The 14,610-nt window shown below is 41.0% G+C and overlaps 1 protein-coding gene across 1 annotated transcript in view; it reads right to left on the bottom strand.

Moving 5' to 3' along the window:
- Positions 1 to 859: 859 nt before the first annotated feature.
- The window catches only part of LOC119731457 (mucin-5AC-like), a 32,548-nt gene continuing 18,797 nt past the window's right edge, over positions 860 to 14,610 (bottom strand). The window contains exon 2 of the mRNA XM_038204626.1: positions 860 to 5,469. Within this exon, the coding sequence (XP_038060554.1) occupies positions 3,829 to 5,469 (1,641 nt within the window). The 3' untranslated portion in view covers positions 860 to 3,828. The remainder of the gene's footprint in view (positions 5,470 to 14,610) is intronic.

The raw sequence follows: 14,610 nt of genomic DNA, 5'->3' as shown, positions 1-14,610 counted from the left end.
GGTCTTAAACGGTTGTTAAAACACCAACTGGCTGGTTTTAAAACTTTTCGAGTGTCACATGAAATTTGGACTCCCATGAAATCCGGTCCCTTTTACCCTTTTATTGGTTGAACGTTCACAATCCTCGGTTAGGCATGCACAAGTAATACTACCAGTGAGTCAGTATTTCATGTCCTAATTCACACTACAACCGCACAGCTGCGTTCTGCGCCACATCGCGCAGGACGCGCAACGCGCGCCAAACTGCCTATAAGGAGTTGTTTCCAACTACACGCGAGAGGCACATACTATAACATAGCCAGCGAAGTGTTAACAAACATGAAGTAAACTTGTTGTACAAAATCATTGGAAATTTATACCTTTCGACTTGTTTTGACTGTTTGACCGTAAAGGTATGTATGATACCTTTCATTATCTTCGTCCAGACTCCAAACCGGTCTTAAACATAGTGTTAAAACCGGCCAAGCACATATTTATTTCCTTATTATAAAATGATACTTTAGGTAGGTATTCCCATAGACTTGTGCACAAACAAAAACCAACCACAAACCCTTCCATAACCCCATTTGAAAGTACTACTACCCCCTCCCTAAACTTTTTTAATTATACTATTCATGGCCTAAGAAATCATTTTAAGCATTGGCGACATTTTATAAAATTCGTGCTCGGCTAGAAATGGTAATCAAAGCATTAAGGAGATATTGAAATGTTTCTCTAATGACCAGTATCTCCCCACTGCCGCTTATGTGATTGCCCCCCCCCCCCCCAAAAGAAATGGTTGATGAGCTCAGATAAAGATGGAATATATTACTTTCCCAGTAAATCAGAGTAACTCAGAAATTGAAACAATACAAAACAATTTCGATTATCTTCGTCCCAATACTTTCATTTTATTCATGGTACTTCTCAGTAATGGCAAGAGTATACATCGATGGTACAAAAAGGTATAGTTTAACACCGGTCTGTATACAGGTATGTATAGCTGTAATACCATGATTCTTCATGTTTTGTGTTTTCTTTGAAACAAAAATTCGTGCTTAGTTCGTCAATGAAACCAGTATTATATCAATGAATCTAACAGTGCAATAAATGAAATAGCATAGTTAGCATACATACTGATATCGAAATAATAGCTGACAATACATAAATGATCAAGTTATCAGTGGGCAACTTTTCATTTTTTTTATACCGATGTTTAGTATTTTTTTATTTTTAATTACGTAACAAAAACAAGAAACGCGTGTATTAACGTTCCTCATGAAATCCAGAACATTTTTGCTCGATATGATCTATTTACGGTGTAATACTATTGCGAATCGTTGTTTATTTTATTTAATTCTTAATTAAAAAGTTAGTTATTTTCCCACTTTGTTGACTCGAAAACATTTCGACAGTTGCTTTTCGTAGTCTATCGTACTCGGATAAAATCCGTATGTATTTAGCCTGATACTAAACATGCTGCATTTGTTGTTGCCGAAGCTAGCATTTCTCAAACGACAGTCCAAAAATTTCATTTGTAATTGCGTAGTTCCGGTACAGTAAACGTACAGTGATGTTCAACTTCATAGATACCATACAAAATCCTATTTTAACAATCGTAATCGTAAAATGCTTACAGAAAACTTAAAATAAATTTGTTGTTAAACAACGAATTTATTTTGGGAGAGCACATCTTTTGATGACAGTTTTTTTTTTAACTGTTGCTCTTCCCTGGGCAGCCCCTGCTAATGAGATATCGTTTACTTCTGTGTTGTCCAAAGATTTAAAATAAATAAATAAATAAATAAAACACATACAGTGAGGATTCTAGATAAATATTTGGGTAAATTATCTTCTCGATTTACCATCATGTCGACTAAAATTACCTTGGTTCTTTAAATGGTATATATTTTTTCGCTACTTAAATGTATATTTTGCTATAGACCTTATCCATTACGGGTTTTTCAGAGGGCATTCTGTGTCATTTAAATTTAGTAACAATGAATGCGCAAAAGGTTTACTAATGCTTATCCACGCAATACAAAAACCAATGCCCTCTGACTTCGCCCTAACGCATAAGGTCGATAGCAACTGCACACAGGCTAAACACATAAAATACCAATATATTTCAGTTGAACCTTTAAGCAAAATGATACAAAGCAAAATAAATATTTTTCAAATGAATACTGAATGCGGCATAATTAAATGAATTAATATGAGCCTTCCTAGCTGAATTATTAACGTGATTTTTTATAAATGTTGCCCTCGGTAGATTTAATTCCTTGTGAGGATAGTGCAACGAATGCTGGACTTAAACAGGTGCAAGTTGATTAATGTGTCACTGTATTAAAACATAATAATCTTGGAGGTTAATCTTGTTTAACAGCTGAGTTATTCCTATATAATAGTATAGGTAGATAACATGAGATTATTCATATCATCGTGGCTAGTGATAGATAAGTATTGAACTAAATAAAATATAAATACATTTTTTATAAATACGAATAATAATAAGTTAAAAGCGCGAATATGGCACCACGAACGCGAAAAAAAGGATAAAGCTATATCGGTAGCCTTTAATATTGAGATAAAAATGGGTTGTCATGCCAACACCCGTTTCCTAGCAACATAGTTCCGCTTGAAAACAGTAATTTTACCGAAAACGTTTGTACTCAAGTTGTCGTAGTTTTGCTGCGGTTTTGTGTGTGTGTACAAGTTAATTCGCATCTTCATTCATTCAATAGTGATGTGGCGTTCATAACAAGATCATAAATGACATGAACTACAGGCAAATCGATGCCTACATTGGAAATCATGGAATCTTTTTGGAATGCCATTCCCCGTATGACACAATAAAAAAATGTTTTACATACATCGACCCAGCGACGATAACATAAATATTCAACGGTGCCAGCATAAAAGCGTGCAAAAATATCGTATATTTTCATATAATTATAGTATTACTTTGCTGTATATACTAATGCCTCCATACTTCGTACAAAATAAATTAAAATATAAGTGCGACATGTCAACATGTTCTTCGCTATACACATTGTTAATCATTGCTTATTTTGTGTTGGTTACACCAACTCGCTAAATTTTGCCGGTGATATTTTATAATACTTGGTATCCATGATGTATTTGCTATAAACATGTCTTTAATATCTCCGTGTTTCATTCACTTACTGCGGTGTATATGATTACACATTGTACACGTAGGACTATACTCCTTGATTAGGATGAACGTGATACATGAAAAAGTATTTTTGTATGTTTAATATAGACGTACTATGGGTAAAATTGCAGTAATTTTTTTGCTAGTTGTTTCTATAACCAACTGGTTGGATTGTGAATTATTTAGGTGACATGTGGTTCTAGCACTAATGTTTCGATTGGTTATCATACTTTACTAATAATGAATGGTTTTTTTAGTGCAATGGTAAGAATAATTTCATGAGACGATATGTGGAATGTGAATTGAACATTCCGTCTGCCACCGAATGAAATGATTCTTACCATTGCACGAATGTGAAACATTCATTGTTTGTTTTACACAACACCTGAATAAATCCTCGTCGTCTGATTGGTCAGAGCCACCAGTGGTGTGACCGTGCAATATAATTTCTATTTACCAGACAATAGAACTTTTATTTTTTGCGGTGCGGCTGGGCCGTGGGTTGGAGGAATAATTCAATGACATGTGATGGGCGACCCACCAATCAGATGACGCGGATTTATTTAGGCGTTGCATAACATGTAATATAAAAAAAATGATGTAGTTTAACGTGAGAATAGTAATGATAAATACATCTTTATTTACAGAGTATATTTACATCGGTAAACCTTTTTTTACACTGCGGCTGTTGTTGAGTTCTCCCTCCGGAAGGGGAACCGCGTGACCAGATTGCTGATTCGGTTCTGTGTCCACATACTCTTGATGGAATTGGATCGGCTCCGTTCGGGTTTGCTCTCGTGGGTCGGGCTCACCTTGGCGATGGTCAGGTGTCGCTCGATCGCCTGGCCGAGCAGCTCCGGGTCGAAGCCGGTGCAGACGATGGTTTGCGGGGCTGGACTCGTACTCGTGCTTGGCTGGTTCTCGGCTTCAGGTGTAGTGACTGGGCTGGGTGATTTGACGGGTGACGGCGTCTGGATGACAGGTACCACAGCTGGCACCTCCTCCTCCTCTACCTCCACTATGTTACCGTTGTCGTCCTGGTCGCTTTCGACCTCCCCAAGCATGGGTTCCAGTTCTGTAGGACACTGGGCCGTGGTGGTCGGGTAGGAGCGATTCCGGCAGAATCCGTTAGAGGTCCGCTTCTCACCTCTGGAGAAGATCTTGGTCGGGAAGTTGGCGTTGGTGTTAGAGTTCTGGTTGGGGGTGATCAGGGCGTGCTTGGGGGACCAGTCGTGCAAGTCCATGGCGCAGGTGTTGAGATCTCCCGTGGTGTGGTTGTTGGTAATTCGCATGCTGTGGTGTCTACTTGACCAGGATCGTGGAGAAGTGTTGGTGGGGGCACCCAGGGATCTTTTAGGGAGAGGTGCTATCTCAGCTATGTCCTCGTTGAGGCAAGTCTCGGCTTCTTCGGTCGCGGTGTGCTCCTGGGGCAGCTCCGGGGTAGCATCCAGCCGGCAGACGATGGTGTTGTTGCGTCTCCGGGTCACCTTTTGTTTCCTGGCATCGGAGAGGATCTTCATGAGGTCTTCGTTGGAGCAGACGATGCCCGTCTTGGGAGTGATATTGCCCGCCGAGTCTTGCAGGTTGTTCTTGGCGGTACGGAGCATGGTGACATCAATGGCCGACTCGCTGTGCGAGCGAAGCATCTTCTTCTTTGGGTGAGGTCCCATCTTGGGTTTCGGCGCTGCGATTTGCTCCACGGAGCTCGTGGTCGACATGGCTGCCTCCGACGGACTCGACCGCAGTATCTTATTCTCTTGATGCATGCCTCCGATCACAACAACACTGTCTGACGATTGATGCCTGAGCGATCGTTTGTACAGTCGGGTCCGCGCTTTGGGTCCGAATCTCGTCTCTGAACGCGAGCGCGGCAGGGAAGATGGATTTCTGGCAAAGGCGATTGCTCTGAGTGATTTTACATCCACGCTGTCCAGGCTTATACATGAGCGATCGCTGCTGCTTCCACTAGTACTCGAGCTTGAGCATGTAGAGAGGCTGACACGCGGGGAATTATTATCAGCGCTGCTTGTGCTAGCAGAGCGGTTGAGTTTACTGGTGCGCTTCATCCGCGAGCGCCGGTAGCGGCCGACGTCAGACAGCACGGACTCCTGATTGGCTGACTGATCCGGCACGTCAGGCTCATTAGCATGAGTGTCAGGCGTGTCATTGTCCTGGGAGCTCATTACGGGCTCGGCGTTGCTAGGCAGTGATGTGATAGCGAGCTCCGTCCCGCTGTTGCCCGGTAGCCGTGTGGTGACGCTGTTTGCGGCGTCGCTGCTCTCGGGTCGCGGCGTACGCCTCATTCGGAACAACTCCTGCAACCATGAATAAACACAAAAACCAAATCATTCCATTAGAACTCAATTACTGCACGGAAGCTTATTAATTAGCCATTAAGACCCAAAAGTGAAACTCGCTCGCTCCAATATAGAATCCCAATCAGGGAACAGTGGCTATACCAAAGAAAAAGGAAATGAGAGATTATTGTCAATGTATGTATTCATTGAAGCTCGATTTTAAAACGCTACTTCCAAGCAGTTTCTTGGAATGAGTTAAAACTTTAATGTGTACCTTATAAGGGATATCTCTACCTGACAACCTCGTAATAACACAGCATATTAAACCAGCAGCATACGGTACGTGGGTTTGGAAGTCATGCATGGCGGGCCATTCAATATCGTCATGGCTCGTTTTACGGGTACCGTAGCTCTAATATACAATAATGCAAATACTGCAATAACGTAAAGTTACGTACGCTTCAGGGAAACGTGTTGAAGTTGTAATTTATGGGGTTTTTTTCAAGTACGTGTCAAGGCTGTCTATTCCATTAAAGGCATATAGGATCATTTGCCTTTGACGCATTGTGTTCATTTCCAATAATTACACCACTCAACATCCAAAGAAGAGTACTCAAAGATCTAATCGGTTGAAATTTCAGCTCATAATAGGTTGACATTTTAGCTCAGTGGATAGTACGCTTTTCGAGAAAACAGTGAAAAACCATGCAAAACCTTTTGATCATGAAACACGATTTCGTCCATAGCACTGTTTTAGGAAACCCAGACAACCGACTGGTCGTTGCAAATCGACAAAATTTTTGATTTCTTGTAAATGACAGCAAGCCAGACGGCATAATTTCATGGGGTGTTTAGTATCAGTATGAGTGTTATTCCAAGTAGGCCTAAAGCTTGATAATAAATCGTTGCTTGTAGGACATGCCAATGATCTTACAATGAATTTGAGTAACGCATTCAAAGACACACACAACATTCAAACAATTTCTGAAACTGTATTTGTGGACGTCCCTTTTCTTTGTAGTGTATGTTTTCCGGCGGAAATTTAAAATTCGGGAAGTCACCAATATTTGTGTCACTTGACAGAGATTTTGATAAAAACCCCAACATTTTGGATCACAAAGTGGACGTGGCCCTATTCATTATGTCAATTGTTACGGCTTTTCGAGACAAAATTTAATTCCACCACACGAATATCAGTGAACAGAGGCATATATACATGGGTCTGCCTTTTACTTTCAATAATCCCACAACCATTAAAAGTATTTAGTAATATTTTACGCAGCATAAGCTAGCGCGATGTACTATGTATAGGTCGGGGGTTTTTTCAACCGATATCTGCATGCAATCTTAATTTCTAGGTCATGTCATGACTATTCCACGTGACAAGGTAGCTTTTGCTTTTTGTTATATCGGTGTTCATCAATGAACTTGAAGTGAAATTGCGATCAGTAGAAATCAACCCAAAATCGTAAAGATTTGCCAGCTACTATTTTGTCTGTATGTGATGGCAGAAAAGCATTTATTTGTCGGTGTCTGTTGGGAAACAATAATGCAGGACTACAGACAGAACCGTGTGGAACTTACAATAACCATAGTTGGGACTCTTGTCATAATATTCTCATTAGGGAATGGTGTGTTTTCTGCACAAATTCCACATGGAAATGATACAGCGAGAATAAGTAAGTACCGCTCCCGTGACACGCTGTGATACTGCCAGATAATCAGACGTACTGTGCGTCAGCGATCTACCACCATTTTGCAAAACTCCATGAAATGTTGATTCAGTATATGCTGCGTAAAATGATATGCCTCGGCGGTAGATTTCCTTCACTCAGGCCACAAAAAAAGCTTGTTCGTTCTCCTCTCCGGTTCGTTCAGCACGATGCAACGTAAAGGTTAAATTTCCACACGGTCGTTTGGAGACGAGCGGCCACAAAATTAGAAATTCGACAACCGAAGGCTAAAATACATGGACCGGATGAGTATTAATATGTACTCAATCCAGCGTCCAAATTGACGTTTATTTTTGGACGCTCTTCGCTATAGGACCGTATTGACAGGTGTGTGTGTGTAGTGCTTTATTTGTGTTGTACCCCGATAATTTGTATTAAAACCTGAGCAAAATAAAACACTTGAGAGTAATTGCTTCTGACAGTACATTATCTCTGAATGATAGATTTATGAACAGATCCAGTAGATTAATTTTTGAGTTTACAAATGGAATCGGACCTCTGGGGGTGTATACAATTGATTGAATTGACTTTGAATCTAAATAAGTTCAATGCACAGTGTGATACGCTTTGAAACCGCACAGTTGAAGGTAAAGTCCTCTGGTAAACACGAGGCAATTTTGGTCGGCGGAAACGGGCTTTTAGAGCCGAAGACAGTGTCACGACAAAAGGAAGAAGAGCCACTCAGAATTGGAACGGGCTCAGTCCAATCAATTTAGCACCAACGGCGAGCGAGCCGGTGATGACGTCAATATCCCTGGATGGATGGAGTCTAGATGCCCGGAGTCTTCGGCAGTCTACACACCCTGGATGGATGGAGGAGAAGGATACGCGCCGCCTTCGCCCGCTATCAGCGGCACGTTAAGCGCGCGATTACCATAATGCGGGCCCGGAGCTACGTCAGGGTACAAGGACGAGGCTGCGCGTGCTGCATGTGATCTGGTGACATATCTGCAGGGTGTACGACTGTTCGGCCTAGCTTGCTTATGCCAGAATCGGACAGCACGTCAAGATTGCTTCTTTTCATCAAGCCGAGTCTGACCCTTAGCATTTTGGACCTTGTACCGGGCCTCCCGAGTAATTTCATGCAAGAACGCAGACATTATTTTAGCGTAAAATATCGCTACACGGACTGGAGTGCGCGGGATGAAAATAAGGAAATGTGAATGGATTCATAATGTCCCAGAGATTCTTACATTTTGTTTTACATGAATTAGTATTTTTTGACAAATTGTAATTATTTCCTTTCGAGTAATAATCTGATTAATGTATTATTTATCATATATTATGTATAATCTTGTTTGCTTAGTGATAACCGCTGATTTCCTTAGGATCCTCGGGGTGTTTTTCTCGATCTCTTAAAAGCCACTCGTATGTATACAAATGATTTTGCCATGTCAATATCTCTACAAAAGCAACAAAGCGAATGCAAAGAAGAGCATATTGTAAACAAGGTTAAAAAAAACCCCTCTATTTTTAGGTTTCCGATACGGGCATCCAATCCATTAAAAAAACGGAAATTCTAATGTCTTGCTTTGTTGTTTGTGATGGTCTTTTCGTTCAGAAAAACAACGCCTGCAGTCACAGTGTGTGTTTACGATTTCGGCCCGAGCCGTGAGACCGTAAGTCAACGGCGCGGTGCCGTCTTGTCACGGGCTACAAGCGATGATACCCCGTCGGATCCCGTTGATTTTTTTTAGCCTTCTAGCATTCAGCAACCCCAATTGGTTTGAACCTGCGTAGCTATCCGTGTACTTCGTCGGCTGCTTTGCATATTGTTACCGTGTGCTGCGACCGAATTGTGTGTTGTACTGTGCTTGTGTATTTTCTACATATGCGAAGGCGGGGGTGATGATACAGTGCGTGTGAACTCCGATTGATTTTCTCTCTGTCATTTTTAGTATTGACGCAAATTAAGTATCATATTTGTATCCAGTGTTCCATGAATTGCAATTTCGACTACAAAAGATCATTTTTTTGGCACAGGTGCGCATTTGCATTTCATTGTCGATAAATTAAAATTAGACAACTGTTTGCACTTAAAAATGACTAAAAATAAACAAAATTGGCTGGCGCGCGTGCTGAACAACAAGTAACACAAGATTCGTTCTCTTTTGTTTTGGGTGTAAATTTTTGCATTTTTCATGTGCGTTACTAAACATAATAATTTAATACGTGTGATGAAAAAGGCAAAAAGGAATTTTCTGTAAATGATAATAAAGTTACAGTTGAAGTTAATTTAAATTGAATTCAATGATGCATGTTTAACTTAGCAATTTTAAAATATTTGTAAAAAAACACATTGCAAACAGTTTTACATCATGAAAATAATTAATTTTGAAGCATAATATTTGCGGTTTGAGTTGCTTGTATAAGGATTGTTTTCTTTGAAAAGCTTCGTGTTTTTTGTCCGGTTTTATCAATACAAGGGAGTCGGCTGTCACTTCTGGTCCTATCTGTTTCATTCCATTCTCGTATCAATTCTCAAGATGTCAAGTTTCATTATATCGTCCCTCGGCTTTCTCTCCCCACCACCCCCGTCTTGCCCCCCCCCCCCGTATCGCCTCTCCTCTCCTTCTATTTTTATCCTTCCCCCACTTAATGCACTCGCGAACCCTTCGTCCCCTTCACTTAGCGAAGCTGTTCACGTGACAACCTCCCTATATGTCCATCTCTCATGAAAGCGCCGGAGAAATTTAATGCCGTTTAAGAATATAATCCGCTCGAGGAAACTGAAGGCTTCATTTCAAAAACAACTTGCTGAAAAATGACTGCATTGGAACCGAAGATTGAGACTGTGTTGTACTGGAATGATTTAGATGACTGTAACATGACGGGCTTCAAGAACGTACCTCGACAACCAGACGCTAGATCGAATGTAACTTTTGTTTATACAATGACACCATCTTGAGGGTAATGAACACTATTTGCAAACATTCAAGTAAAACTGTCAAAATATCATGAAAATATCTCACCTGATTGTTAGCATGATAATGTTAAATTCATCTAAATGCGTTAAATTGCCGGTAATCATTTACTAAGTTGTGTCACGAGCAGGCCATTTTGATGTGCTTCTCATCATTTCTGCCCATGCGCGAAGCCCTACGTCATCTGACCCCAATACTGAATGTTATAAACATGTATATATCACTGCAAAAAAACATCCACTGCCCAGCGTAACTCTAGCATCATACATGAACGAATCAATAACATCAGACTACACGTATAGAACCATTTATAACTTACCAAAACCTGACAGATTTTCTGTTCTTTCAACCTTTTATATCCAAAGAATAATCACGCCCCCCTCCTCACGTGATGACAAATTTCATACAATTCTTACTGAATTAGGCCTACCTATTCGTAACACTTCTACAATTTTAGTCCGACAGAACAAATCGTTTAGAGTTCCACCAATGCACCGTAACCGTGCATGCTGTGTACAACTCGCCCTATCTCCTAGTGTTTTCAATTTAATTGTCTAATTTGATGGTGGTTATAGTCTTATCAAATTATTGAGCCGAAAGGAAAAGATAAACACAATCTTCGCAAGTTAAATTTATCGCCCATCGTGCATCATCTATGTAAACTTCGCCGCAATAAAATAGATCTTTATTTGGGGGGTAAATTTGATCACCTTCCTAGGTCTATAAACGGCCCGATGCTGAGTCAACATCGCGCAAAACCATCAATCGATTTGGCTCTACTCAGACGCATAAAAAAAAACCGCGCTGTGTACCCGTGTCTGCCAATTAGGTGAATATCGTCTCACTTCGTCAAAAAAAAGTTCTGGCCAATTTCCTCGTTATTTTGTGTAATAATTACTCGCTTTGACCTAACAGCACTGCCATTAGGTCTGGTTGAAGAGGGTCAGAAACATCTCCTTTTTGAGATTATAATATAAAATTGCGACTTGCAAAAAGGACTATAATCCAAGCTGAAAGGGCCCATGCAAATGCAATGTACTTTTAATGCAATCCTTGAAAATGCACCTAGCTTAGTGTCCCATCTAACCTGATTTTCAATTTTTGTTTTGCCATTTTGAAGGATATTTTTTTTATTGTTTGATTGTTGAGCTCATGCAAATTTCCATATTCAAATGTGTGTTGTCATTTCAGGCAGAAACCTCAATGTTACAGCTATTTCAGCACAACAAGTTGCCAGAATATTTGGTTATTTTCCGTCTTAAATAGTATTTTCTTTGGTGATTCAATGTTTTTTAAGTGCATGGCCGTAAGCCAATGAGCAACCCTTTTACATGTGTAAAAGTTAAAACGAGGAGGCAAGTGACAATCTTTGAGATTCATTAATGTGCTATTACGGGGATATTTTTAGAAATCACTGTTTTTCCGCAAATGTCAGAACATTGTATAATATTCCTTGGTGGCCCACTTATCACAGCGTCTTTGTTTTTTTAAAGCTTGTCATTCAGACAGGGAGTGAGGGAGCGTAACCCTTAACATTTATCATCGTCGTCTGACAACGGCATTGTTTCCCAGGTCGGTCGTCTCGTTGACGTCAGTGTTGCATCATCATACTGACGACTGGATTCAGGCATAGTAGATACGCGTTAGGGGAGAAAAATAACTCGAAGTCAGATTCACCAACCACCTGTTGTTTTTTTGTTTTTAAATGGAATGTACAACATTTGCTTTTGCTGCAATCTTCAGAAATAAATGGATTCGGAGGATTAGTATGTTACAGCAAATATTGTTAAACCGACTTGCTTCACGTTTTGGGTTCGGAGATGCTGGAAAATCCAAGAAAACCCAACCATGTTTTTGTAGTCTGGTTCCCTGACCCCGAGTAAGATGAAACGGAGCAATTTATAGACTTTGGAGGATTGCGAGGTCAAAGAATCAGTCTAGAAGGCTTGTACCCCGTACAGGTGTGTAATCAATTGCAAAGAAAATGCACAATAACTAAATATGAAAAATTAGGAGCACTTTTTGAAAACAAGTCAGTTTTCTCCAACGCTGGTCGGTCGACCAGCGTTGGAAAAATACACGTTTTCTTGAAAATGTCAGCACACCAGGAGCCAGGATTTTACAGGATGCTTTCGACTGTCAATCCCAAACTATTCAGTAAGATATTTCGTGATAATTTGATCATTTCATTTTTTGATGTTTGCAAATGTTGTGTCTTCCCTTTAAACGTTATCGCATGTGTTTTTATCTTGGTGACAGATTAGACACAAAGGTAACCTAAAACGGGGTGGGATTCTATATACAGGAACACCCTCGTCCCCATGGCATCGAGCAGTACGCTTCCACTAGCTGCCCTCTCAACGTGGTACTGGCTCATTTGCATGTTCAAACAAACTTGAACATTATTTAGGTAGGGAATAGTCTGGTGCCTGGCTATGCTTTAAATCAGTGTTTGTTTTTGTATGTCCAGGAATCAATCTATCGTGGCGTGCGATCGGAAGACAAATGTTTGTTGTAACCGTATAAAAACACGTAATACACGTTTGAAACAAAATCACCAACTACACTATGTAAATACATATAACTGCTATTGTTACGGGATCGAATCAGAATAAAGGAAGCACCACCCAGGGGTTACTTGTCCCGAGGTTGAAAGCAGACCTCGGGATCGAGGTTGATACAGAAGATGAAAAAAAAACAAGGTCCGTGACGTGCTACAGAGTTTATTGGGTTATGGGCTCTGTGCGCCAACAAGAGGGCGCCCTTTTACCTAGCAACGATGTCCCATGGGCGGGACATTTAACTGGTTGACGCGCACCGTTCTTTGTGTGTGCCGCACGTACACCAGGGGATTTGGACTATGTACACGCAGTGGTACAAGGCCGCGCGTGGCGGCAAAATTGCAGTCAGGCAAGATGGCGTCGATCGGTCACCCCCAACTGTACTATCTTTGCCAGTGAGGGGGCACTTGTGAACGGAGCGGATAATGCAATTCTATCGTGAAGACTGATGTTATCTGATTTCAAATCGTAATAACATGTGAACAAATCTCAACAATCATTTATTTCAAATATAATAATATTTTTACATGCTCTTCCAAATGAACATTATTTCGCTTAAAACGCGTTTTGTAGCGTAATTGGGCGCATTCCAGGGCGTAACGTCCCTTTAACATCACATCGACTAACGGGATTTTGACATGTGCCGTTACTATCTTAGTTTAAGCACCATGTTGGTTAGTTCATTCTTCAAATGACTAAATAAATGTCTCGTGTGCAGCAGCATGCATATCGTGAGCGCAGTATCATTTGCCCATCGCCTCCATCAATCACGATGTGATTTCAACGATTAAAACTAGGACAGCCGAGCATCTTATCGCATAATGTCCTCGATTCAATTCGGCAATCTCTCTAAATGAAAGTCAAGACTTTCCAGTAGCCCCTTCCCATCACAGTCTCAATTTTGTCTCAAAAATCCACTCAAAGACTTCAGCTAGCCGGACTCCGTGACCGCATCGTCAGCCCGACTCACTCCATCTCAGTTTTAAGGAGCGGGGTTTTGGGAAGTTATCCACGGCGTCCCTGGACGATCATTCCTCCTCACAATGTACTCCTCGTTACTACCCACTTGATTGCGCGACTCCATTCGACACAAGTACATTAACCCGGTTTTGTTGGCTGGCGAATCCATGCGAATCAGTGAGGTTTGTCACGTACGCATTGCCTCTTGTTTATCCCAAACCCTGTCCAATCGTGCCCGGGCCCCGAGGGCCTTTCTAATCAAGCTAGACCGGTGATTAGGTACTTTACCCCGGTCTACTTTTCTGTCGATGTCACGGTAAGCAAATCCTCCAAGTACTATCCGACAGAAAATCTTTGCTTTATTTAAAGTTTTCAATGATCATTTGCTTACTATTATGCACCAATCGTACTCGGGCCCCGAGGGCCTTTCTAATCAAGCTAGGCCGGTGATTAGGTACTTTACCCCGGTCTACTTTTCTGTCGATGTCATGGTTAGCAAATCCTCCAAGTACTATCCGACAGAAAATCTTTGCTTTATTTAAAGTTTTCAATGATCATTTGCTTTCTTTGCATTTTTTTTTCGTTCGTATAATAGCAACACAATTTTTAAAAGTCTTTCGCAGGGTGGCATGCAGTTTGAGCCATGTTGTTACTTTTGGTCAACATTAGTCAAGTGACCAAAGGTTTGTTTAAAGTGTACCAGGGGAGGTGGAAGGAAACTATTTCACTTTGTGACCTTTTAAACAGCAGGAGGAATTTATGTAGCTTATGTAGCGCTTTCCGTATCAACAATCTCAGAGCGCAGAGCGCCTTACAATATTATTACCCCCTTCATCAGGCCACGAGACCACGCGGCAGCCGATTTCAGCGCACATTCGGTCCTTATATTATACCCTCACGGGAACCCATTCATACTCGTACTCCTGGGTGGAGAAAGGCAATTGTAGTTAAGTGTCTTGCCCAAGGGCACAAGAACCATGT

This window comes from Patiria miniata, unplaced genomic scaffold, assembly GCF_015706575.1.
Source record: "Patiria miniata isolate m_02_andy unplaced genomic scaffold, ASM1570657v1 HiC_scaffold_23, whole genome shotgun sequence".
NCBI classification, from domain to species: domain Eukaryota; kingdom Metazoa; phylum Echinodermata; class Asteroidea; order Valvatida; family Asterinidae; genus Patiria; species Patiria miniata.
This window is presented reverse-complemented; position numbering and strand designations above follow the sequence as displayed.